At 52.6% G+C, this 24,719-nt stretch overlaps 2 protein-coding genes across 4 annotated transcripts; one reads left to right on the plus strand and one right to left on the minus strand.

Moving 5' to 3' along the window:
• Nucleotides 1-66: 66 nt before the first annotated feature.
• TAF1C (TATA-box binding protein associated factor, RNA polymerase I subunit C) lies at nucleotides 67-8,993 on the minus strand. Of its 3 annotated transcripts, XM_053553469.1 has the most exons (15): nucleotides 8,857-8,993; nucleotides 5,756-5,894; nucleotides 4,904-5,000; nucleotides 4,658-4,755; nucleotides 4,490-4,579; nucleotides 4,321-4,394; nucleotides 3,506-3,744; nucleotides 3,245-3,361; nucleotides 3,047-3,164; nucleotides 2,885-2,956; nucleotides 2,663-2,798; nucleotides 2,404-2,547; nucleotides 1,828-2,002; nucleotides 1,606-1,743; nucleotides 67-1,516 (listed from the first exon to the last, which is right to left on the minus strand). In XM_053553469.1, exons 2-15 carry the CDS (start codon nucleotides 5,891-5,893, stop codon nucleotides 567-569), a joined length of 2,586 nt encoding a protein of 861 aa, XP_053409444.1. In that variant the 5' UTR covers nucleotide 5,894; nucleotides 8,857-8,993; the 3' UTR covers nucleotides 67-566. The 3 variants fall into 3 exon arrangements, with proteins under 3 accessions (XP_053409444.1, XP_053409427.1, XP_053409436.1); XM_053553452.1 differs by lacking the exons at nucleotides 4,490-4,579; nucleotides 4,658-4,755; nucleotides 4,904-5,000; nucleotides 5,756-5,894; nucleotides 8,857-8,993 and having other exon boundaries at nucleotides 3,924-4,475; XM_053553461.1 differs by lacking the exons at nucleotides 2,885-2,956; nucleotides 4,490-4,579; nucleotides 4,658-4,755; ... (1 more) ...; nucleotides 5,756-5,894; nucleotides 8,857-8,993 and having other exon boundaries at nucleotides 3,506-4,475.
• Nucleotides 8,994-9,112: 119 nt separating this feature from the next.
• ADAD2 (adenosine deaminase domain containing 2) lies at nucleotides 9,113-17,476 on the plus strand. The gene is made up of 11 exons (XM_053565848.1): nucleotides 9,113-9,234; nucleotides 11,773-12,553; nucleotides 14,784-14,960; nucleotides 15,272-15,319; nucleotides 15,406-15,531; nucleotides 15,620-15,770; nucleotides 15,855-16,022; nucleotides 16,129-16,358; nucleotides 16,449-16,692; nucleotides 16,940-17,060; nucleotides 17,211-17,476. The coding sequence occupies exons 2-11, from the start codon at nucleotides 12,115-12,117 to the stop codon at nucleotides 17,313-17,315; spliced, it is 1,809 nt and encodes a 602-aa protein (XP_053421823.1). The 5' UTR covers nucleotides 9,113-9,234; nucleotides 11,773-12,114; the 3' UTR covers nucleotides 17,316-17,476.
• The last annotated feature ends 7,243 nt before the right edge of the window (nucleotides 17,477-24,719 follow it).

Raw genomic sequence — 24,719 nt, forward strand, 5'->3', positions numbered from 1 at the left:
TGTGCAGACAGCAGTAGGGACACTGTCCAGGGTAAGAAACACGAGCGCAACAGTTGATAGCCGGCAGCAAGTTTACTCAACCCCTGACCCTGGCCCCAGAGTGTCTACCTGTGCAAAACATCAGACCACAGCGGAGACCGACAAGTGCCAATCAACCCCAAGCATGGCTGCTGACAGCTACTGTGCTGCCTCCCGCGGCCTTGCCCAGTGTGAGCAGATCCCCAGCCCCTCCACCCTCACCACACCCGGGCACTGGCCCTGCTGCCCCGTCTCACAGGAGAGCTGAGACTCCTGAAGCTACCCTGCGTCTCCTGGAGAGAACTGGCAGTGCAGCCACTCTGGCCCCGAGACAGGCCCACCAGGACCTTCCAACTTGCCTTTTGGGATCACCTTCAGACAGATACGTAAAATATTACTATTTTCCTGCCCCATTCCTCCAACTTGGCTCATAATCACAATGGCCTTCTGAGGGTGGAAAGCGCTGCCCTGTGGAGCTGCCTGTTTCCCGAGTTTCCACTGTGGACGGCACAGATGGTCAGAAGGAGAGTGAGGGCTTGCCAGCCTGCTCAAAAGCCCATTCGAGGCTTCTTCCGGTGGGGCTGAGAACCTGAGGGGACAGGTGTGTGCAGCCAGGAGTGGGTGGCCCGGATGCTAGAGGCCTGAGAAGAGGTTGTGGCAGCATGTTCTGGAGTGTTCCTTTGGAGTGGCAGCTTGGCCACATGGTTCTGGAGAGACTGCTGCTGGGACGGGGTATCCCTCTTGAGGGGCAGCTTGGCCGTGGAGTCCTGGGAGTTCCGCCGCTGCTCTGATGGGATGCCTTGGGCCCACAAATCTGGAGTCAGCTCCTGGGAGGGCGGAGTCGCTGAGGGTAGAGGTCTGGCCTTGGCAGATGTCCAGTCTGGGCTAGGAGGTGGGCTAGTGGCATCCAAGGAGTCCAGGTGGCCACTGAGCGAGGAGAATGTACTGGACAGCTGAGTCCGGCGCTTGGGCCGCTTGAGCTGTTTCCCAGGCTCTGAAGTCCTGCTATGGCGCCTCTCCCACCAGGCAGCCCCTCGGCCTTCCCAGGCTTCCCCCAGACGCTCACTGAGCTCATCTGGGCTGGACTCAGGTGTGGGAGGTGGCTCTGCTGTGGGGAGTGGGCCCAGATCCCTCTGCTGTAGGAGCCGCCCTTTGGCCATGGCCTCCCGCAGAGCCTCTAGCAATTTCCCCCCATCCTTCTGCAGCTCCATGCGGCTCAGCTGCTGCTGGTGGAAAAAGGTGGGTACAGCCCATGTAGGGCGGTCTGGGGGGACCTCCAGAAGGATCTTCAGCCACTGGCTGCAGCAGGCAGTGTCTTGGGGGGTCCAGGAAACCGTGGGGGTGGGACACTCTGGCCTGGGGTCGCCAGGAGGCCCAGCGTCTCTGGCAGAGTCCTCCTGCAGGCGGAGGTACTGGTAGAAGATGTCTCCTGCCGCTGAGAGCTGGAAGAGCACCATGCCTGGCCTGGAGGCCGGGGGCGGGATGGCAGTGGCCAGACCTGGAGAAGGGAATGACACCCCCTGTAAGACCTACAGGGTGGGAGGCTTTCACCCAAGCAGCCCCAGCCCACTCCCCTGCCTCTTATACCTATGGTTGGTGCCTTCAGACGCTCCTCCAGCTGCCACTGGCTCTTGGGTTCTAGCAGAGGAAATGCAGAGAGGGAGTCTCTCCTGGAGGCAAGAGACTGGGGGGGCCCTGCCAACCGGGGTGTAGACGCTTCACCTCCTGAGGAAAGACAGGCAGCTGAGACCCAGCCAGGTCCACCCTGCCCATCTTCCCACACACCCCAGCCCTTACCCGGATTCTCACCTGTGATGGGCAGCAGCTGCAGCTGCCCACCCTGGCCTGCCAGAATCAGGGGCTGTGGGCAGCCGGGCTGGGGTGGAGGCAGCAGCCGGGCCAGCAGGGGTGGGGAGGGGAGGCCATGATTCCACTTTAGCATGGGCACCAAGGGCAGGCGCTCGTCTACCAGGTAGAGTGAGAACTGAGGGTCCAAGGAAGAAGTGGGGCAGGGGTGAGGTGGCTTGTCACATAGGAGCCCACCTGCTTTCCTGTGCCACCCCACTCTCTCCTGCCCCTGTGCTTCAGACACCTACCAACATCCCAGATCCTCCTCCCCTGCTCCCAAACATGGCAGGAGTTTTGCACAGGTGCCCAGGCCTGGATGCCTTGCACCTGCTCCATCCCTAGTCACACTCAAGCCATGCTAAGATGTCAGCTCCCAGGAGGCCCTCCCCACATGCCAAGCAGCACCCTGCAGAACTCGTGGTTAGCCCAGGTTCATCAGGGTGTGTAGTCTAGTTTCGCCGGTAGCTGTGTAGGCCCAGCAGAGCAGCAGGCTCAAGTACATGGCTGAGACAGAGCACAGGGCAGAGTGTCGCTCACCTGAGTACAGATGAGGTGGAGGGTGGGGGGTAGAGAATCAGGGCTGGACTGCCCCAGGTACTGTGTGAGCAGGACACGTTCTCCTTTCTGGCATGATGCTTCTGCTCCCGCACGAAAAAGCAGCAGACCACAGCCCGGTGGGCCCTGGAGGAAATACAGTTTCAGCCCTCCCCACAGACATGCTTGCACCATGGTCCTTACTCCACTGTCCTCACCCCAGCCACCCTCAGCCCAGGGTCTCCTGCCCCTGCCACCATACCTGAGTGTCAACCATTTTCACTCCAGTGTGGTCCCCCACAGTCAACACCCGAGGATGGGCTGTGAAGTCTGCCCAGCGCCAGGGAGCGGGGTCCCGGAACACAAGGGTCTCAGGGTCTCTGTAGACTTCCTGCAGCCTTGGGGAAAGGCACGCTGTGAGCAGGGGGATGGGGTGCTGGAGGGCAAGGGGTCAGGACATGCTGAACAGGAAAAGGGGCATTACCCGCCCTCAGGGGTCCACAGACAGACGGCTCCTGATTGGCTGCAGACGGCCAGCTCCCCTGGCAGGTGAGGGCTACAGGACATGAGTGTGATCAATGCTGGGCTACCTGCCCCTTCTTGCAGACCCACCTCTGTGCTGATCAGCCTGACTTAACCTGCTCACCTGAGATTGATCCCTGTGGCTCCCTTCTCAACCTGCAGCACCTGCAGAAGGGCTGGCTGCCCCTGTTTACTGACCTTCCATACAGCACAGTGGTAGTCAGAGCGGACGGCCAGCATCGCTGGGGAGAGCAAGACGGAGAGGGTGAGGGGTCCGGCAGCAGGTCAGCCAGTGAGAGAGAGAGGTGTCCAAGGGACTCACCTTCTCCCTGGACTGTGCAGGTCACCACCTGCCGCACAGGACCTCGGAGGTGGATGCGTCCAGGACACCCTGGGACTTCAAGGTTGCTATCTGGGGTCAGATTGACCTCTTGGAAACCTGGGCCTCTCACTAAGGATCAGTGCAAAAGCTGTGGTCACTGCAAACCCCCCAAATTTCTACCATTCCCCTGGGTCATGCCAAGAACACCTCCTCCGTAAGAGGGAAGCCCACTGGGATCTCCTGTCCAGCAAAAAAGGATACACAGTGTGTCCAGGGTGCCTCCACCAGGGTAGACCAGCTGCCCGACCTGGGGTGTCCTTCCAGGCACCCAGGCCAAAGCTCCCCCGGTGTAGGTCTCATCCAGAAGCAGCCGCTCCCATCGCACTGCCAGCTCCTCACGCAGCAGCTCTGCCAAGATGCTCGCCACCGACTTGCCCAGGATAGCACCCCCAAGGATGGAGAACCGGCGCTGTCGGTGGGTGATGTAAGCCCAGGGACACCTGGGGACCAGAGGACAGCAGGAGGCTCACATTGTGGTGGTGACAGAGGAGAATTGGGCCCCATCCCAAGGAAGGCTCGGTGTGTGGTGCACACACGTTTTGATCTACCTAGGATGTCTTCCTTTGGGAAACCACCCCACCCTGTGCCTAGGGCCCAGGGGCAGTCACAGGACCCAGACCTGCCATCAAGAGTACTCCATTGTCCCTGCCAGTGACTGGTTCACAGATGGGTGTGAGACCCAAGCCAAGCCAACCAAAGTCCTTCCCGGGACTTCAGGTGCCTCAGGAAGAACACTGACTCCTTCCTTGGAATCATAAGCCATCTTGGTGCCACCTGAAAACAGCCCACCCAGCAATTAAGCCAGGCAGATGGAAGTGGATGAGAAAGCAGAGACAGAGCCCTGCTCATGTTATCTGAGCACTTGGATGAAGCGACTCCTGGGGCCCAGGCTTTAAAGGCCCCTTTCCCCTGAGGCTGCATGAGGTGGGGAAAACCTGGGTCCCCGTCCCAGCTCCTGCCACATCTCCACCCCCAGCTGGGCCTATCCGTCTCATCCTTTCTCACTAGCCACTTGCCCCCACGGCTGATGTCCACCGAGGTTCTGGAACAGTCTCTTCACACTGATCACTGTCTTCTTCTTAGAGCGGCTCTGCATGGAAAGGCCCTGTCAAGCTCATGCACCTGAGGGTTCACCCCTGAAGGGAAGTGGGGCGTCCCTGCCCTGGTTAGATGGGGATTACACACCGGTGCTCCCACCAGCTTGAAATTCTCCAGCATCAGCCTCCCCAGGGGTGCAAAGGCTATGTCTCCATGATCCCACAGGAACCGGCTGAGCTGGGGGGAGGGGAGAAGGCCAGGTTACTAAGCACAGCCCCCACGCCATGCAGCACTGTCCACGGTGGGCCTACTCACTTGCTCAGTGACGTCCAGCACGACTCGGGGCCGCTTCCGGTACTGGTATCCTCCACGGAAAAGCAGGTCTTGGGCAGTCAAACCAGGGTCCCAGGGATCTGGAGAGAAGGGGATCATGCAAAGGACCAGGAAAGGCAACAGAAGCAGGGCCAGGTGTTCTGGGGCCCCGTGGAAGCAGAAGCTATCGGCAGGGAGAGCAAGGTCTGAGGAGGGGGAGGGTGCGAGCCCAGAGGGAGGGGACCTTACCAGGGGCAGGACGCAGCAGGGGGAGGGGCCCAGGGGTCTCCGGCTCCCACACCACATCCTTGGCCAAGAACGGAGCCCCACTCTGACGGGAACACAACTGCAATGACAGTATTACAATGAGAGAACTCCCTGGACCAAGCACTGTGCAAGCACTTTCAGTAACTCATCCAGTCCTCATGACAACCCTGCAAAGTTGGTGCAACTGTCATCATCATTTTGAAGAAAGTGAGGCCCCGGGAGGCTGTCACTTGGCCTAGAAGACAGGGCAGTAAAGAGAAGAGCTGGGATTTGAACCCAGGCATCCTGACTCCAGAGTCTGTGTGTGTGAGCTCCACCTGCACTGGCTCTTCACGGAGGAAGCTCCCCATGCCATTAATGGCCGCTGTGCCCAGTGGATACTCATGTCATTCAGGAGGCCCTGCCCTCACTCACTCTGGGAGCCTGGAAGTCTGCTCCACTTCCCATTGCTGGGCTGCATTGAGACATCTCAGCTCAGACACTCAGGGGACAAAGGAGCCAGCAATGACCACAATTATTTCATCCACCGGTCTGTTTGTTTCTTCCTCTCACACAACCTACCTCTCAGTTTCAGGAGGGTGGGAATCAACTGACTCACTCACACTGTATCCCCAGGATCTAATGGAGCCTGTAAGTAAACCCCTTACGGATAGCAGTGTTCCAGGTGCCCCAAAGGAGGGCACTCTGTCTCAGCCTGCGTCTCAGTAGATTCATGCTACTGCCACCCTCTGCATCCTTGCCAAGTGATGTGAATGTTACATACACAAGGGGACCAAATGAAGAAGCCCTGCCCAGAGCTGCCAGGAATGTCAAGACCCCTCCTTCCATCCTCACCTCAGAGATCTGGGGCTGGGACTCAGGCAGGGTCAATGCATCTCTCCAGCTGCACATAAAGGACAGGTCAGGGACATCGCTCAGACCAAGGGGGCCGGTCCGGAACAATGTGGGGCGGAGGGAGCTGGGGAAGTCCATCCTAGAAAACAAGGACAAATGTTGCACTGGCCTTCTCAACAGACCGAATTAGACAATAACTTCCAGGGTTCCTGGGGAGAGGAAAAGGTATGCTAAGAGTATATACTTCCCCCGAGGAAGCAAATAATAAAAAGCAAATGAATATGAACCTAATGTCAGGCAGTAGTAAGTGCCATGTATATTTTTTTGTCTCATCATTTTATTTAGGTTAATGACAAAACATTACATGAGTAATGAATAAAACACCAGGAAATGGGACAAGTGAAGGGAAGACAGTGGGAGTTAAACTTTCCTGCCTATATGACTTACATCAGCTAAAAAATCATTTCATTTATGGGCTTCCTATTCTACTTAGTATATCTAATTCATGTAACACAGAAATTCCTACGTTAAATCTGCATTTTCCATTTGGCATACAAAAAAGTGATGGTTAATAAGAGAAAACATTTGGTTCATATACACAGCATATGTAGAAATTGATGAGGACTGATTATTAATCTGTCATATAAAAATCTTTACAAAGGTGAGTAAAAAATAATTCTTTTTTTTTTTTTGAGACAGAGCCTATGTCACCCTCAGTACAGTGCCATGGCATCACAGCTCACAGAAACCTCAAACTCTTGGGCTTAAGCAATTCTCTTCCCTCAGCCTTCCAAGGAGCTAGGACTACAGGCGCCCACTACAACGCCCAGCTAATTTTGCTGTAATTGCCATTGTCGTTTGGCAGGCCCAGGCTGGATTCGAAACCGCCAGTTCTGGTGTATGTGGCTGGCACCCTAGCCGCTGAGATACAGGGGCCAAGCCAAAGATGAGTAAAAATATTTTTAACCACTTTTGCTCCTTGGAAGCTTTCCAATATTATTATATTTTAATTGAACCCTCATATTTCTGTGTAATGGATTATATTTTTGCAACCAAGATTAATATCTATTTGATTTTTCTCTTAATAATGTGCTTAGTTACAAAGGGATTTTGACATAAAAATGCTACTAATTTTAGCTATTGGTATCTACTTAAGCATTTTCTTGAATTTCTTTACACTGTTGCCAGACAATGTAAAGAAGGGAACATTTCCTGAGATATAGAACCTAATCAATAGAACCTTTCATTCAACAAATACTTATTCAAAGGCTTCTATGTGCTAAACATATTGTGAGGAGCTGGATATTGAAAGAATGAATAAGACCCTTCTGCAAGAAGCTCAAGTTGTAAAACTATAATTCTTTCTTTTACCTTTTTACTTAGTGTAAGTAAAGGAACCAGTCTTTGGATTGAATTGATTTTCTGAATTGATTTTTTACTCAGTTATTGGGAATAAGTGCTATCTTAAAACCACCCACCCATCCATGAGAGAAGGGATGGTGATGGGTGAGGGTGTGGTTTCAGCAATGGCAGCCAGGGAAAGCCTTGTCCAAAAGGTGGCATTTGAGCACTACACTTAATGAGGGAGGGGGCCATGCATGCATCTGGGAAGAGGGCTTCCAAGTAGAAAATTAAAGCAAGTGTAAAAGTCTTGGAGCAGGAAAGTGATAAACAGCTAGGTGGCCACAGAGTGAACAATGAGGAGAGTGGTGGGAAATAAAATCAGACAGGTGGTGAGGGGTCAGCTTCTCTCACAGCTCATAAACACTGGAATTGTGCTCCTAGACGACACTCCAAGACTAAGCTCTAGTTTCTCCACGGCCAGGAATTGAACCTCATTCATCTGCCTTCTTACTGTCAAGCACTGTGCCTCACAGAAAATACATTGTGTTCAGTAAAAATAAATTCCTATCAAAGGGCTTTGGTAAATAGTACAAAGTCCTCTAGAAGAAAAAGCAGCCCTACCATACTTTTTTTTAATCAACAAAAATAATAGTAGCACTCGCTCACTGACAGTCAGCATCTGCCAGACACAAGGCTAAGTGCTTTATCTACCTTTCTGTCACCACTGTTTTAGAGTTTAGGAAACGAAGGCTCAGAAGAGGGTATCTTGCTCAAGTCCTACAGTTTGTACAGTAACGGCCACAGCCAAGACTTAATCCTCATCCAACTCAGGGTTGGGGCTCTGAACCACTATTCTCCTGTATATGCAGAAGCAAACACCAGCATTACAGTCTTACTAAGCAAAGATGGAGCTTACACTTCATTTCATCAGTTCATTCTGTAACCTCCCCATGTGCATGCACTTGGCACTGCCTACCACACAGCTCTGGTAAATATGTGTATTTGCCAAATGAATGAATAAGACATTCCTCAGGGCATAAGTCAGTCTCATTCTAATTGTAGTTTATCTGAATACCCTATTTCCTTCACTAGACTGTGAGCTGAGGGCAGGGACTGCAACTTAGTGATTCCTGAATGCGTAGTGTTTGGCTGCTGCTTTCATTTTCTTTTCTATGACAGAAAAGAACAGTAACAAGGAAGGAGAAAGGGTCAGTGAATCCTTGACAAGGCTATTGTAGGACTGAATCAATTGCAGTTAAGGAGCATCCAAGCCTCCCAGAAGTGGCTGCATCCCTGATAAATGAACAGTCTTCAGCTCAACTTTGGTGCCTGGGCTCCAAACTGACCTCCTTTGGGCTCTTGCTCAACATGCTTCACAATGGTAACAATACATATAAGCAAATACAAACAAGGGAAAGAACAAATCACTCAATGAATTAATGAGAGGAGAAAGGAACGAAACAGCCCGAAAGAAACCCAGGCAAGCAGGGGCGTCAGTGGATTCCAGGACCTTAGAAAAGCCCCCAGACAAGGCAGCCTCGACTTCCCCTGGCAAGCATTCCGCCCTCGCAGTAGGTTCCCTAGGCCCCTTTAGACCTCCGAGACTGCAGAACTGAGTCGGGTTCTCACTGACGTTTGGCCAGGTACAGCAAAAAGTGGGGTTGTCGCAAAGGACGGGAGATCTGGGAGGTTCCTCCACTCATTTATCTGCACGCCAAACATCCCCAGTCCGCAAGGAGGGCTGCGCATGCACTTACGCGGCCCGGACCTCGTCGTGCTTGTCTGGGAAACGCGCGTCGGACTGAAGTTCGCCGGACCTTGCCACCACGAGGTCCACCTAAGGATGCATCCAAGCTCCCGCGCTCAGGACCGGAAAACCTCCGCAGCAGCAACTAACGAGTTTCCGGGTGTGGCGGGAAGTACTTCCTGCGTGACAGGAAGTCCCTCCTCCACTCCGGCCTCTCTAGGGTCCTGGAGCGCCCTCTCCTGGGAGGAGGAGGAACGTGCCTGTAGGAGGCGCCCGGGCTTCAGAAATAGTCCCATCAAGTCCTAACAGTGGAGGGCAGCGGGTGGGGGCAGGGCATCGGTTCCAATCCCTTATCTGCTGCACCAACTTCCTATCTAATACGGTTGTTGTGAGTATTGAATTAATCATTCAACAAAACTTATCGAGCCCCCACCGCCCATAAGTCAAGCACTTTATTAGTCGGCAGGACTTAAATCCTAAGAGGAGGGAGTGTGTGAGGATTTCCCGGGGTTGGTCAGGCAGAGAGAGCTTAAGCAGGAATTCTCAAGATCAAGAGTGCATTAGCAGCACCCGGAGGGCATGTTAAAACATGGTTTCTGATTTGGTTGGTTTGGGGTGCGGCCCCATAACTTGCCTTTCTAAATTCCCAGGTGATGGCGACAGTGTTTATGTGTATGTGTGTTGCTTAAAATAAGCTTGTGCAATCATAAATGTCACCATTGACCCGATAGGAAGTAAGTTTGATTTAGCTGAGTGGTTTGACCATGAGGAAGGGCTTTGCCAATTAGGAAATCTGAAGTATACTTCTCATAAATGGGAGTTGAGTTAAGCCTGCATCTCTATGGCTTTGGTGAAAATATATTTAAAGGATGGTTATAACATATAATAAATCAGAAATTATATCCTTTTTAACTATTTAAACTTGTGATTAAAAATTTGGGCTACCTAGGGCAGCACCTGTGGCTCAGGGGGTAGGATGCCGGCCCCATATACTGAGGTTGGTGGGTTCGAATTCCACCCCAGCCAAACTGCAACAACAAAAAAATAGCCAGGCGTTGTGGCGGGCACCTGTAGTCCCAGCTACTCTGGAGGCTGAGGCAAGAGAATCGCCTAAGCCCAGGAGTTGGAGGTTGCTGTGAGCTGTGTGACCAAGGGCAATAAAGTGAGATGCTGTCTCTACAAAAAAAAAAAAAAAATTGGGCTACCTAGTTTGTTGAATTTATTTTAAGGGGTATGTATGAAAAAAATAATTAAAGAAATACTAGTTTCCTCCCATTGCTGCTGTAACAAATTACCCCAAGCAGTGGCTTAAAACAACACACTATCTCATAGTTCTGGAGAGCAGAAGTCTGACACAAGGTCTCACTGGGCCAAAATCAAGATGTCAGCAGGTCTGTGTTCCTTCCTCTAGGCTCTAGGGGACAGTCCATTGTCTCACCTTTTCCAGTTTCTGGAAACTGCCCTGAATTCCTTGGTTCACAGCCCCTGTACATCTTCAAGGCCAGTCATGGCCAATGGAATCTTTCTCGCAATGCCTTCTCTTTGGTTCTTACTCTTCTGTTGTCTTCTCCACCTTTGGACCCTCGTGGTTACCCTGGGCCCACCCAGATAATCCAGGATAATTTCCCCCATTTTAAAGCCAGCCAATTAAAAACCTTAATTTCCCCTTGCCAAATAACATATTCATAGGTTCTGGGGGTAGGATACAGATGCCTTGGGGGGGGGCATTATTTTGCCTGTCACACTAGTATTGCACATCGCTCTTATCAGCCTCTCAATTAGCTTCTGCACTGGGGGGCCAATTCCATCGCTTCCATCCTTCTTTGCTCTGAATAAGCAGTTATCAGTTTGCCTTTGTTTTTGACATAAACTTAACATGCAGTAATGTGCTTAAGTCTTAAGCGAACAAGCTTATTGAGTTTTTACATACATACAACCCCACATAAACACCCAGATCAAAACATTTACATAACTCAAGAACATTCCTTGGTGCGACTTTTTGGTCCATATCTCCTTCAGGAAGTAACCACTATTCTGACTCTTATTACCTTAGACTGGTTCTGCTAGTTCAAGAACTTGACATAGATGGAATCTCACAGAGAATGTGCCTGGTTTCTGTCACCCCACGTGCCTGCGAGATTCACCCAGTTGTGCATGTAGCAGGTTCTTTCTTTTTAAGTTACTGAGTAACATTCTGTTGTATGAATACGTCATTTGTTTGTGGGCGTTTGGAGGATGTTTCTAGGTTTCGCGACCCTATATGACGCCATCATTCCATTTCTGAACACCTGTGTGAGGTCCCCGCTCTCTCCTAGGTCTAATTTTGCTTTCTGGGCCACACGCACACACAAATGGAATTATTCTTCCTGATGCCGGTCCTTGAAATGTTGGGGAGGTTGAATCCACCCAGCCCACCACACCTGCTCTCCCCAAGGCGAAGATTCCAGATTCTACCAACTGTTCCCCACACGCCGCAGCAACCCTCCTGCCACAATCCTGTGAACGTGTTCAGGCCCAAACGGCAGCAGCAGCGACAGCTACCGCCACACACCCCACAGACACTGAACTGGAAATCTTTTCCCAGTAACTAACTGGCCACCGTAAGGCTCTGCGTTAAGTCCGAAGAAGCCCCCTTCCAGCAAATACTCCTTGCATCACAGTAGGCCTTATGCAAACTGGTCTCACCCCGACTTCCTCTAATTTTTTCTATTCCCCCTCATCCCTGGCTCCCCATGTCAAAGCACTGTGGTCTGGTGGTATTTGTGTGAGCCGAGGCAAAGTTGGACAGGGAAAGTCAGGGCTCACAACGGCTAATTTTGAGAGCACTTCACTTCTGTTTGGCTCTCAAAGGCCTAAAGCGAAGTTTTAAAATGTGGGTTCTAAGAATTCTGTGGGGCTGCTACAAGGTGAACGTTTTCATTTATAGGATGAGGACCCCTGGACATGCTGGGCTGTGCTTCATGAGCCCACAATCCCTCTGTCCCCACCCTCCAGGACCACCAAAGGCTAGAGAAAAGGCAGAAGGGAACAGCCCATCAGCGCTTCTCCCAGAGCCCCACCGGCTGGGAGACTGGCCTTCCAATTGGCCGGGCGCACTGCCCGCCACAGCTCTGCGGGTTCTCATTGGCCAGCTGGATGGCGCGGACTGGACCTGGCCGAGCGCTGTTGGCCGCGTGCTCCCCACGCTGGGGACCCGCCCCGCGCGTGTAATAGGGCGCAGGCAGCGCCAGATCGGGTCTCGCTGCCGCGCTGGCCCTTGAGTTGGGCCATGTCTTTTTCGGCCAGTTTGTCCCTGGGCGCCGACGACGGCGGCCGCAGGAAGCCTCGCCTGGCGGCGTCGTTGCAGATCAGTCCTGGGTCAGGACCCTGGCGACCGTCGGCCAGCGTGGGCCAAGACGCCTGGGAGCCCGCGCCCGCCCGCCCCGCGGAGGATGACGAGGAGCGGGGCGGGAAGCCCCAGGCCTCGGCGCAGGCCGGAGTCGTGGAACTAGAGGCAGCCCCGGCCAGGGAAGATTTGGGGGGCTTGGTGGGGAGGTCCCCGAGGGTCTCCATCCCACCCGCAGGGCCTGCAGGGGACTTCCCCCCGGCCGCCCGCCGGCTGAGCCTGCCGCTGGAGGACCCGCCCCCAGGCCAGGCGGTGGCACTGCTCACGCAGTACGCGGCCAGTCGGGACATGCCGCTGACCTTCCGAGAGGACCAGACGGCAGGTGAGGCCAGGTGGCAGGGCCTGGGAATCCGAGGACAGGAGCGAAGTCACCAGGGGATGCCTGAGTCACAAGACGAAAGGAGGGGAGTCTGGGGCAGGCTGACAGTGGTCTGACACGTGGCCAGAGAGGGGCATGAGCCAGACCTCAGCCTGGGGCCTCGAGATAGACCCTGCTGGGAGCAGCGTGTGTTAAAAGGGTCAGTTACTCTCAATTACAGTTGCCACGCCAGCGCTGGAGATCCCTGAATGAGGGCCTATCCCCTGTCTTAAAGACATTATTATGCATAGTTTGGTAAGGGCAATACTGTCTGTATGCACCGTATAGAGGCATAATCATTACTGTTTTCTTTCCTCTGTGTCCACACATACCTCCCAGTCCCCCAGCTCATAGTTTTAATTTGAAAGTTAATTGCATGGCGCCCATAGCACAATGGTTATGGCGCCACCCACATACACTGACAGTGGCGGTTCGCAACCCGCTGGGCCAGCTAAGCAACAATGACAACTGCAACAAAAAATAGACAGGTGTCGTGGAGGGCACCTATGGTCCCAGCTACTTCGGAGGCTGAGGCAAGAGGATCGCTTGAGCCCAAGAGTTTGAAGTTGCTGTGAGCTGTGATGCTGCAGCACTCTACAGAGGGTGATATAGTGAGACTATCTCAAAAAAAAAAATAAAGTTAATTGCAGACACCATTGTCATTTATCCTTAAACACTTTAGTGTATATTTCTTTTTCTTTCTTTCTTTCTTTCTTTTTTTTTTCTACCCTGGGTAGAGTGCTGTGGCATCATAGCTCAGAGCAACCTCCAACTCCTGGGCTTAAGCAATTCTCTTGCCTCAGCCTCCCAAGTAGCTGGGACTATAGACACCCGCCACAACACCCTGCTATTTTTGGTTATAGTTGTCCTTGTTTGGCAGGCCCGGGCTGGATTCAAACCCGCCAGCTCTGGTGTATGTGGCTGCCACCTTAGCCACTTGAGCTACAGGCGCTGAGCCTACTGTGTATTTCTTAAGAATGAGGACACCTCATATAACTATAGTACATTTATCAAACTGGAGTTGGAACATTGATAGAACACCATCACCTAATTGCTATTGACATTCAGATTTTACCACTTGTCCCTCAAATGCCTCTCATGGCCATTTTTCCCTACCGGAAGACAACGGTCACACCTCTTTAATTTTCTCTTATCTGAAATAATTCCTGCCTGTCTTTGTCTTGTACAATGATGTTTTTGTTTTTGTTTTTTTACAGTGATGTTTTTGAAAAGTAAGGGCCAGTGGGCTTGTAGATGTCCTTCAACTTGGGTTAGCCAGTTTCCACGGAACTGGCTCAGGCTCTGTTACCGGGTGATGTCCAATTGTGATCTCCTTATCCTTCGCCAGTGTCAACTGTGCGGGATTGATTAGGCTTCTGCCAGGTGTCTTCACTTTCTCCTTTGTGCTTCCTAAGTCATTTGAGGGGAGACATTTAGAGACCCTGTAAATAGCCTGCCCCCATATCACGTGATTTCAGGACATCAATCACCCATTGATGCTTCCAGATTCAGTTCCTGCTGTGATGGCTGCTCCATGGTGGCTTCTAATGCCAACAGTGCACCTACCTGTATCTGTAGTTGCTGGTTTTGATGCCATTTTAAAGTAGATGAATCTCAGTACTAGTGAGGAAGGCTGAAATAGGTTCCTTTCTTAAAAGGCAGTCTTTTTGAGAATTTAGCAGCAAGTATTATGAACTTAATAAGTTTATACCCTTTGGCCAAGAAATCCCAGTTCTAAGATTTTTCATCTGTCTCTGTGTTACACATTACATCTAATATTTGATAGAAAAAAACTCTTCAAATATAAAGTGATGTGTCTGGTGCCAGGCAGAATGCTATACAGTGTGCTTAGGGCCCTCATCCTGAGAACAGGGTAGCATGGGCACTGGAGGTGGACCTGGATTCAAGTCTTGTCACTGCCTCTGGCAAACTGCCTACCCTCTGTGCCACAGCTGTAAAAATGGAGTCATTCATACCTTTTCGGAAGCGATATGCCTGGCGTGGTTGGAGTCCATGGTTAAGGAGGGCAGTTAGGGTTGTTATTCTCGTTGTCCTTGATGTCAGGTGGAAATGTAAGTGAGAGCTGCTATGGCTCTGGCAAGGGGAGGGGGATAGGTGTGGAACCCTCCTCCTAAAAAGGGCCCACACCGGGCTGAAGGCCAGGGGGCTCTCCTGTCACCCGCTTCTTCCCCAGGTCCAGGTCCCTGTTCCACCTTCTCCGTGTATGTGGAGCTAGATGGGATGGTCTGCCCCACATGTACCTCCAATAGCAAGACAGATGCCAAGCAGCAGGCAGCTCTGTCTGCCCTCTGCTACATCCGGAGTCAGCTGGAGAGCACAGGTGACAGCCAGCCAAGTAACCCTGCCCTAGGTGAGCACAAGAGGCCTGAGATTTGTAGTCTACCCTGAGGCTGCTCTGTGTGTACATGTATATCAGGGGTGGGTTGTGTCATGGACCATCCGGGCCTCAGGATCTATCTACCGGGATCTGGGAAGGGGGACATGTGCTAACCCCTGTTCTCATGTCCTTGAAGTCCTGCCCACACTGGACAGGAATGGCTAATGGAGCGGCTCGTGGAGCTTTCCCTTTCTGGATGATGATAACATCCCCTCCCTCCCCCTAAGGATGGGAGGGCAGACCCCAGTGCTCATGGCGATTGCCCTCTCCCCTCCCCCTTACAGATGCCCCCAAGTCTCCCAGCCAGCCTCTACTTGCCTCCCTGAGTGTAGGTAGGTGGCTCTTGACCCAGATTCTGGTGTCAGGGGGAAGGCGTGGTCTGTGGGATCCCCACCTGCACCCTCTTACCCCTGCGTAGAGAACATCCTGACCCATGAGCAGCGCTGTGCGGCTGTGGTTAGCGCCGGCTTTGACTGCTTGTTGGATGAGAACTCGCCGTACCGGGCCTGCAAGGGGACTGTGGCTGCAGTCATCCTGGAGAGGGGTAGGGATTGCCCCAGCCCCCCTCCCCTTGGAAGGTCTCCATTGGGCCCCTTGCCTGAGGCTGGGCCTCTCTGCCTGTCCCTGCTCAGAGATCCCAGGTGCCAGAGGCTACTCCAAGGAGATCTATGAGCTGGTGGCACTGGGCACGGGCAGCAGCAGCTGTGCCAGCTGGCTGGAGTTCTCGGGCCGGCAGCTCCATGACTGCCACGCACTGGTGGTCGCCCGCCGTGCCCTGTTGAGGTGAGGGGCAGGTTGGGTTGGTATTCTGCTGCAGCCCCTTTCTGCACATGGTGGCCCCAACTGTCCTTTACCTGTCATTTCCAGGTTCTTGTTCCGGCAGCTCCTACTGGCCACGAAGGGAGGCCCCAAGGGCAAGGAGCGGTCTGTGCTGGCCCCCCAGCCTGGGCCCGGGCCTCCCTTTGCCCTCAAGCCCCGAATCTTCCTGCACCTCTATGTCAGCAACACCCCCAAGGGAGCAGCCCACGACATCTAGTATGTGGGCCCTGGGCTCCCTTGATTGGGCTGCTGGACAGGGCTGGGGGTCAGAGGAACACTCTGACCCTGGTGTTCTTGTTCCCCCCACCCCCCACCTCGGCAGCCTGCCCTCAGCTTCAGAAGGCAGCCTCTCCCATGGCACACCCTTCCGCCTGCAGGCCCACATTGGCGGGCAGCTGAAGCCTGTGTGCTATGTGGCCCCTGCGCTCCATGACACCCATGTAGGTTGCCTCTCGGCCAGTGACAAGCTGGCACGCTGGGCCGTGCTGGGGCTGGGTGGTGCCCTGTTGGCCCACTTCCTGCCCCCACTCTACAGCACCAGTCTCGTCCTGGGTGAGGCTCTAGCATGGGTCAGCGTGGGCTCTGGGTGGGCTGGGAGAGTGTGCAGGTGGCTCAGCTTGTCCTGTTCCTTCTGACCCACAGCTGATCCCTGCCATGACCCCTCAACACTCAGCAGGGCCATCCACAGCCGGCCCAGCCTGGATGGGGCCTTAGGGCCGGGCCTGCCCCCTCCCTACATCCGCACCACTCTGCACCTGTTCACCGGGCCCCCAGTGGCCCCCTCCGGGCCCACCCCCAACAGCTGCCATGGACTGAGCCTCAACTGGAGTCTGGGGGACCCTCACATTGAGGTCGTGGATGTGGCCACTGGGCGTGTGAAGGCCGAGTGAGAAGGGCCCCTGGGGCTGGGATGAGGGGGCCCCATCTCCCTGCAGTAGGATGAGAGCACAGAGAGGGTTGCTACTCCTGGTTCTAACCCTGGCTCAGCCACTTGGCAGCTCTGCCTGCCCTGTGACTTTGCACATGGTCACAATCACGGTCACTGCAGGCAGAGAGGTGGTGTGAGGGCATGGAGTGACCCTGCTGGGCCCATCACTCCTCTCTGGCCTCCATGGCATCTTCTGTTCACCCAGCACCATCCTTGGGCCACCCTCCCGCCTCTGCAAGGCCGCCTTCCTCAGGGCCTTTCGCCAGGCTGCCCAAGCCCTGGGGAAGCCCCACCTCCTGGCCTTGAAGACCTACGAGGCTGCCAAGGTCAGTCCCTTCCTCTCCAGCCCTCTTTCTCTGGGTTCTCCTGTACCCTGTGCCTGCTAGCACCCACCTTCCTTTACCCCCACCCCACCCATTGACATGCCTGTCACCCCTGGTTGTGCCTCTCACCCTACCTCCTGTCTCCTGCCCCAGGCTGGGCCCTACCAGGAGGCTCGCCGGCAGCTGTCTCTCCTTCTGGACCAGCAGGGCCTGGGGGCGTGGCCCTCGAAGCCACTGCTGGGCAAGTTCAGAAACTGAGGTGGACCTGCAGGAGCTGGCTCCGGAGCTGAGCTGGACCTCGTGGGGGCATGCCTTTCCTTGGGGGGTGGGGAGGCCAGAGCACAGGTGTGGGCAAGGTGGGACTGGGCTTGGCGGGAGGGGCCTGATGTGGTTGGGGGCTGCTGCACATGTGGGCTTGAATAAAGAAGCGTTTCTGGGGCTGCTGTGTATAGATGGCTGTGTGTGTGTGTGTGTTGGGGGGCCCTTTGTGACGTGAGCTGTTCACACCTATTTCAGAAGCCCTGTGATCACTGGGCTCTCACCTGGATCCTTTCCTTGCAAAACTGCTAAATTGTAGCCCCCCACACCCCTTCACGGGCCTGGGAGCAGGTTGTGGATTGGAGGTGACTTCCCCTGGCTCCTGCTATCCAGCCAGCGTGCAGGGTGGGCATGGGAGCATTTTTGCCCTGTTGTCTGTGCCTCTCTAGGGTGTTCTGACTTGGGGGAGCAGTAGGGAGCTACCATCTCGCTCCCTTTCCTCTGGGGTGGTACAGAGAACCCGTAGGGCAATGGGGTCCTCTGTGGACCTTGGATGGGGAGGGAAGATGGTGAGCACTGCAAATGTGGGTCCAGACGTCTACACAGCTGGAGCCCCGCCGCCCTGGCACTTCTGTCAAGCAGGAACACAACAGCCTACACATCTAGGGACCTGGGCCAGGGATGGTTGAGGAGTCCTATGACTAGGGGTCCCTGCACCCCAGCAGCTCCAGGGTTCAGAACCATAGGCAGTGACCCAGATGGGCCTGCTGGTGCTGTCAAGGGTGGTGTGATGGGCTAAAGGATATCAGGTGACACTGCTTCTGGTGTGTCTGTGACAGATGAGCATCTCTCAGCTCAGTGGGCTGAGTAGAGGAGCTGCCCTCCCCAAGCTGGGCAGGCACCATCTCTTCACTGAGGTCACAGAACAAAGAACAAAAAGGCAGAGGAGGGGGAATCTCTCTTCTTTTGCCCTGGGACCTCAGCGTTCTGGTTCTCTGACCTTCATACTCTGATCAGAACTTACACCACCCGTTCTCCCCAGTTCTGGGGCCTTCATATTGCCCAGGAGCCACACCGCCAGCCCTCTTGGGCCCCCAGCATCAGCAGATCATGGGACTCCTCAGCCTTGCCACTGAGTGAGCCAGCCCTCACAGTAAATCTGTCTCGATGTGTCCTATTGGTTCTGTTTCCCTGGAGAACCCTGACCTGTACAGATGGCCTCCTCCAAAACTGTCATCCAGGACCAGTGCTGATGCTGAAGCCACGAGACTGGGTTGCCTCCCTCCAACCTGTCTCTCTGCTACTGGGTGTGTGGGCTGCGGCCAGCCATTTAACCTCTGTGCCCATGACCCATTCATCTACAGAAATATCCAGAGGACCATCCCATGGGATCTGTTCTGGCCCAACCTGCCCTTCTGCAGGCCACTTGCTCTCCCTTTCCCATAGTGACAATGACCCGGGAAATCCGAGGGAGGTGGGCGGAGGCCACAGCAGCCCTCACAGGGGAGTCACAGGCTGCTGCATTTCAACCTGCCACCACTCTGCAGGTTAGACGCGATCTTTGCCCCAGGGTCAGGAGGCAAGGTGGGGAGGGTAGTGTCCAGGCCAGCACATGGCACCAGCCTGATTTCCAAGCTCCTCTGTGTCAGGCACCACCCAGGGCTGCGGTGGGATTTCCTTCTGTGAACTTGGACAAAACTCTCAACCTCTCTGACCCCCAATTTGCTCATTTATACTACAAGAACTGGGCAACATCATTCCTAAAGTTCCCTTCTCGCTTTTAGTCAGGAGGATGCTCTGTGCTATTAAGACAAAGGGCTGTGTGCTGGAGGCTTCGGGAGAGAGTGGGGAGCTGGGGACAGCAGGGTGGGGAAATGGCTAGAAGGAGACCAGGAGGGGAGAGTCAAGACAGGAGGACCTGCAAAGGCCAGAGAGGTGGGTCAGGAGGGTACGTACGTGGAGGACAGAGGCCAGCCTCTTGCTGGATGAGGGACTCTGAACCAGTAGGGCAGGTCTCCACAGCCAGGTAGGCACTGATCTCTTATTTAACTGAGAAAATAAATAGGTTACTTACCTTTTGTTTTGTTTTTTTTTTAAAAAAACCTCAGGTCAACCTTGAAATAATTATTTCTCTTTTTTTTCCTCAGAGATGGAAAGGGCTTTTTAAACACCCACACCTATTAATTAGCCCATTTATTGTACCTTGTTTCCCCTACAAGATCATTTAAATTGATTTACTTCCTTATACTGCAATGGTGACCATAATCAGATCTAGAAATATGCCAGCTGTTTCAAACTTCAGTTTTATGCCGAGAGCCTTTTGGTGTTCATCAATCACACGATCACTGGGTAAACAAGTTATTCAAAATGGCGTTAACTCCGCTGTGTTCTGGCAAATAAGTAATATTTGTCCCTGCATTTCATAAATCTGCCTGTCCAAGCCTTTCCTCCCAAGACAGTCTTTTCATTATACAACAGGGCCTTGGTTCCTTTGACTCAGCGTATTTATTATTGAGGGTGATGATGGGCGCGCTACTCTTGGAACGGAGAGTCTGTTAATGTCGTCTTGGCCTAATCCCTGCTGGGAGCAGCTTTGCCAACAGCACCATACTCAAATGGGGAGGTGACGTAATCTCCCTTGGCACAACTCACAGCCGCTTCCTCTGATGCCTTCCCCGTCACCCCACCGTCCTCTGTAGCCCTGGGCCCTGAGTACCTTCCTGGAGCCCGGTGTCCTTGGTACCAAACTGTCCCTGTGTGTCCTCTACCACTCCCAGGGCAGAGTGCTCTGAATGGAAGCATGGACCTGGGAGACCACAGGTCTGCCTTTCTGATCCTCAGTTTCCCCACCTGCCAAGTGAAGGTCAATCATAAATGTGTCGTGTGCAGGGCTCTGGTGCCATGAAGTGCCAGCATGCCTGGCACTGTCCCTGGCTCTGGCAGCCTTCAGCAGTGGTGTCATCGGGCCTGTCTGCTGTGGGCTCAGGCTGGGCGGTCTTTGTTCATTTCTTTCCAACCCTTCTTGTGAGGTCTCTCACGTGGAAGGTAGAAAATTTTTTACTGAGTAAAAAATTAATGACTTGTAGAATCTGTTTGCAGGAGTGGGCTAGAGAGAGACTAGAAATTCTGCCCTAAAATACGATGTTAGAAGACATTTTGAAAAGTTCCATTGTGTGGTGAGCCCCTTCTCTCCGCTCTGTAGAAGTCAACAAAGACCCAAAGAAAATTGTCCAGACCCTTGTTGTCACCCTGCTCCACGGTTTGGGTGAAATTATTGTTTAAAAAACTAAATATGGCTGGGCGGCGCCTATGGCTCAAGGGGTGGCGGGTTCAAGCCTGGCCCCGGCCAAAATTGCAAAATATATATCTGTATATATATAGCTTTAAAATAAGAAAATCCATTTTTGTATGCGGAAGAATGAAGCTGCACAAAATTCACTAAAAATAGTCACAGACTTAAGGTAAAAGTTAAAACTATAAAATTCTTAGAAGAAAATACAGCAGTGAAGCTTTACCACCCTGAGTTAGGCACAGTCTTCTTAGACTCTGCTGGGGGTTGCTGTGAGCCGTGATGGCACCAAAAGCATAATTATAAAAGAAAACAGAAAATTCAGAACATTCTCGAAATTGAAAGCCCTTGTGCTTAAAAGCAAACCAGCAAAGTGAAAACTCACAGAATGGGAGAATATACTTTGGCAAATCCTCTCTGACAGGGGATTTATATCTATGGTTTATAAAGAGCTCTTACAACTCAGTGATAACATAACAACCAATGCAGCTCACAGGCCGAGGATCCCAACAGACATTCTCCGAAGATGTCCAATGGCCAAGAAACAAGCAGAAGTGCTCAATGGCGTTAGCCATCAACGCCAAGGGACATGCAGATCAAAACTTTGGCCAAGTGTCACTGCACCCTCCCCAGGATGGCTATAATCAAAGTCAGTAAGCATCCATGAGGATGTGGAGAAATTACCACCTTCATACACCGCTGGTGAAGACATAAACTGGTGCAGCCACTGTGGAAAACTGGTAGTTCCTCACACGGTTACATGTGGTGCTATATGACCCAGAACATCCCCTCCAAGCTAGAAACCCAAGGGAATAAATTATGTCCACACAAAGATCTGTGCACAAAAGTTCACAGCAGCACTATTCACGACAGACGTGGTGGAAACAAGCCAATTGCCCATTGATGGATGAACAGATGAAGAAAACGTGGTTCAGTCATGTTGTGGAGCATTACTCCCTCATAACAATGAGTCAAGTGCAGATCCATGCGACATACGCCAAGTGAAAGAAGCCAGACAAGAAAGGCCACGCAGTATACGGTCTCAGAGGAACTCTCCAAAATGGGCAAACCCACAGAGACGGAGTCTTGGTTGTCCAGGTCTGAGAGAAGGGAGGAATGAGGTGTGTGTGTCTGCTAATGGGTATGGGATTTCTTTTTGGAGTGATGAAAAATGTCATAAAATCGAACATCATTGTGGCTGCACAACTCTATGAATATACTAAAAACTATTGGATTGTATATTTGGGTGAATAGTATATGAGTTATAACATTTTCAAATTCAATGTTGTTAACTGTCTTGAAAGACCTGACCTTCCCAGATGTCCCAGGTGCTGGCACCAGGTGCGTGCTAAGACCCTATGACAAAGACTACCAAGTATTCTGACTTTCTTGGGAGTTTATTCCTCACAAGACATCCAGGGTAGGTGGTTCAGGACTCACCTCAAGAGGAGGTGGCCTCCTTTTGAAAACGACCTATGGGTCCTCATGTCCCTCTGCTCCTATTCCCACTTGTCCAGACTTTGTCACAGGTCACACCTCACTACAGGCATGGCTGGGAAACAGAAAACCTAAGTCCAGGCAGAGTAGGTGCCATGACGTCCCATCACTATAGAACACTAGCAAGAAAGACATCATCATCGATGTCAAACAGATAAGTTTAAAGTTGGTGCATCTTACCTTTGCCTCCTCAAGGGTGTCAAGTTCACCTTCAGGCTTTCCTTATGGCCACAAGGTGGCTGCAGAAGTTCCATGTCTCATACCCTCTCTCCACCAAGATATGTGAGAAGAGTCTCTTTTCCCCAGTATGTGCTTTCCTTAGGTCTTATCAGTTCTGAGTGGGTTATGAGCACATCCTTGAACCAGCTGCTATTAAGACACTGATGATATTGGCTGACTCCTGGATTAAGCCACACCTGAACTCCACCTGGATTTTTAGTTACAAAAGCTAGTAATTCTTTTTTTTTTTTTTTTATTAAATCATAGCTGTGTACATTGATATGATCATGGGGCATCATTCACTAAAAGCTAGTAATTCTTGTGTGCCGCATGTGGCTCAGTGAGTAGGGCACCGGCCCCATGTACCAAGTGTGGCAGACTCAAACCTGGCCCCAGCCAAACTGCAACAAAAAATAACTGAGCATTGTAGCAGGCACCTGTGGTCCCAGCTGAGGCAAGCGAATTGCCTAAGCCCAGGAGTTGGAGGTTGCTGTGAGCCGTGATGCCACAGCACTCTACCGAGGGAGACAAAGTGAGACTTTGTCTCTAAAAAAAAAAGCTACTAATTCTTTTGCTGATTTGTTCGTTTATTTGCTTCATGAAGTCTGAGTAGGATTTATTGAACTTGGAAACAAATCATTCCTAACTGATATTTATGGGTGAATTTTAGGAAGTGCTTAGAGCTATGACCACTGGGATACTGGAAGGGGAGGGAGTCTGGTAGGAGAGTGAAGCTTATTTTTGTGTAACAAACCCTTGGCATTTCCCCCTGTCTATACTGTCTCCTGGAGTCTCCCCAGGGGCTTGAACCCCAGCTGTCCATGGGGTTAGGCTGCCTTTCCTCCCTGGTCTCACTTTTCTCTCCCTACTGGTGTGTCCTGGCATCATCTTCAAGCAAAATTCCAGCACTCAAATCCCCACCCCGGGGGGGGGGCACCTGAAGATCTGGGAGACCCGAGATGTACCTCCTCAGTACCTTGTCTAAACATGGCAACCAGCATGTCCCATGCGCGGCTTGCCTCCCTTCCTCCCAGGGACTTGTCTCAGCTATGCCTGTCTTGTTTATCGCCGACCTTGTGTATGGGTGCTGTGCCCTTCCACGTCCTTCCAGAGCTCCACTCGGTCCACACAGGTATCTGTCTTGCTTACCATGAGTCTCCGTGATGCTAGAACATCAGGCCTGGGGCAGGTACCTAAGAAATGCTGCCCCAGAAATCAACCATTGCCCCACCCAACTTCTGACTCCCGTGTTGGTGGTGGCCTTGAGTGGGCGACCCCTGGCCCTTGCCACTTCCTTTCTAGGGGGATCCTCCCACATCCTCATGGTCAACCCCTGTAGGCTTCGGGCAGGGACCTGCCCCAGTACACCACAGAAACCACAGCATCACTTCTCAATATTGTTTAATGTTTCTCTTGGAGCTGCCCGGGGGTGGGGGAGCCCTGCAATCTTAGTTAGGAAGGTGCAAGGTGAAACTGCTGAACTTCCCAAAGGGGAATCTTATTTCAGGCTATTCATTGGCCAAATACAATGGAAACCTTTGGAAGCAGCGAGATTGGCTAATTTTAGCTCTGGGAGTCCAAATACATTCTGAGTCACATCACATGGAGCCCAGCTCTCCCCTCGGCTTTGTTCCTTTTATGGCAAAGGTGAGTTCTGAAAGTCACATAGCAGCTGAGCAGCTGACGCCATGGGTCTACACGTGTCATCCGGAAGCAGGTGCCTCGGAGGCAGAGCCGGGCTCAGAACGGACAGCTCTGGATCACAAGGAGGGCCCACACCTTTCCTTTGTTTTATTTTTAACTGGCATTGTGCTCCTGGAGGTGCCCCTTGGTTAAACATCAAACACAGACCTCAACACTGGACAGAGCTGGTGCTGGGCAGGGGTGGGGGACACAATGGCTGGGAGAGCTGGCTCCAGGCTGGGGTCCAGAGCCTGGGCTCGGTCCCAGCTTGGCTGCACCTGGCTGTGTGGCGCCTCCCTGGGCCTTCACTCTCACACCTGTAAACTGGGCAGGATGGAGGGGGTGACCATCATGATCCTTTTAGCTTTAAGAATCTGTGAAGCAGGCCATACCCTGAGCTGGCCGGGTGGAGAGAGATGATGTGCTCGGAGCCTGGGGGATATACTTTTCTACTCACGGAGCTGTCCTGGGTGGTCTGTGTGTACCCAGTCTGCCAGCACATTCTATCTGCCTGCCAGGATGGGAGACAAGCAAGATGATAATTTTGCTTTTTACTTACATATCCTTAGGCCAGTTCAGTACTCCTCTGACAGCGTTTCCTGGGGTCACCTTCCAAATCAGGGACTCGGAGGACATGGCACCCCCAGAAGTGATGGCCCAAGAGGGACACAGCCTCACTTAGGTAACCTTCTGGCCAGGAATGCACAGCCCCTATC

This window comes from Nycticebus coucang, chromosome 2 (assembly GCF_027406575.1).
Source record: "Nycticebus coucang isolate mNycCou1 chromosome 2, mNycCou1.pri, whole genome shotgun sequence".
Classification (NCBI taxonomy): domain Eukaryota; kingdom Metazoa; phylum Chordata; class Mammalia; order Primates; family Lorisidae; genus Nycticebus; species Nycticebus coucang.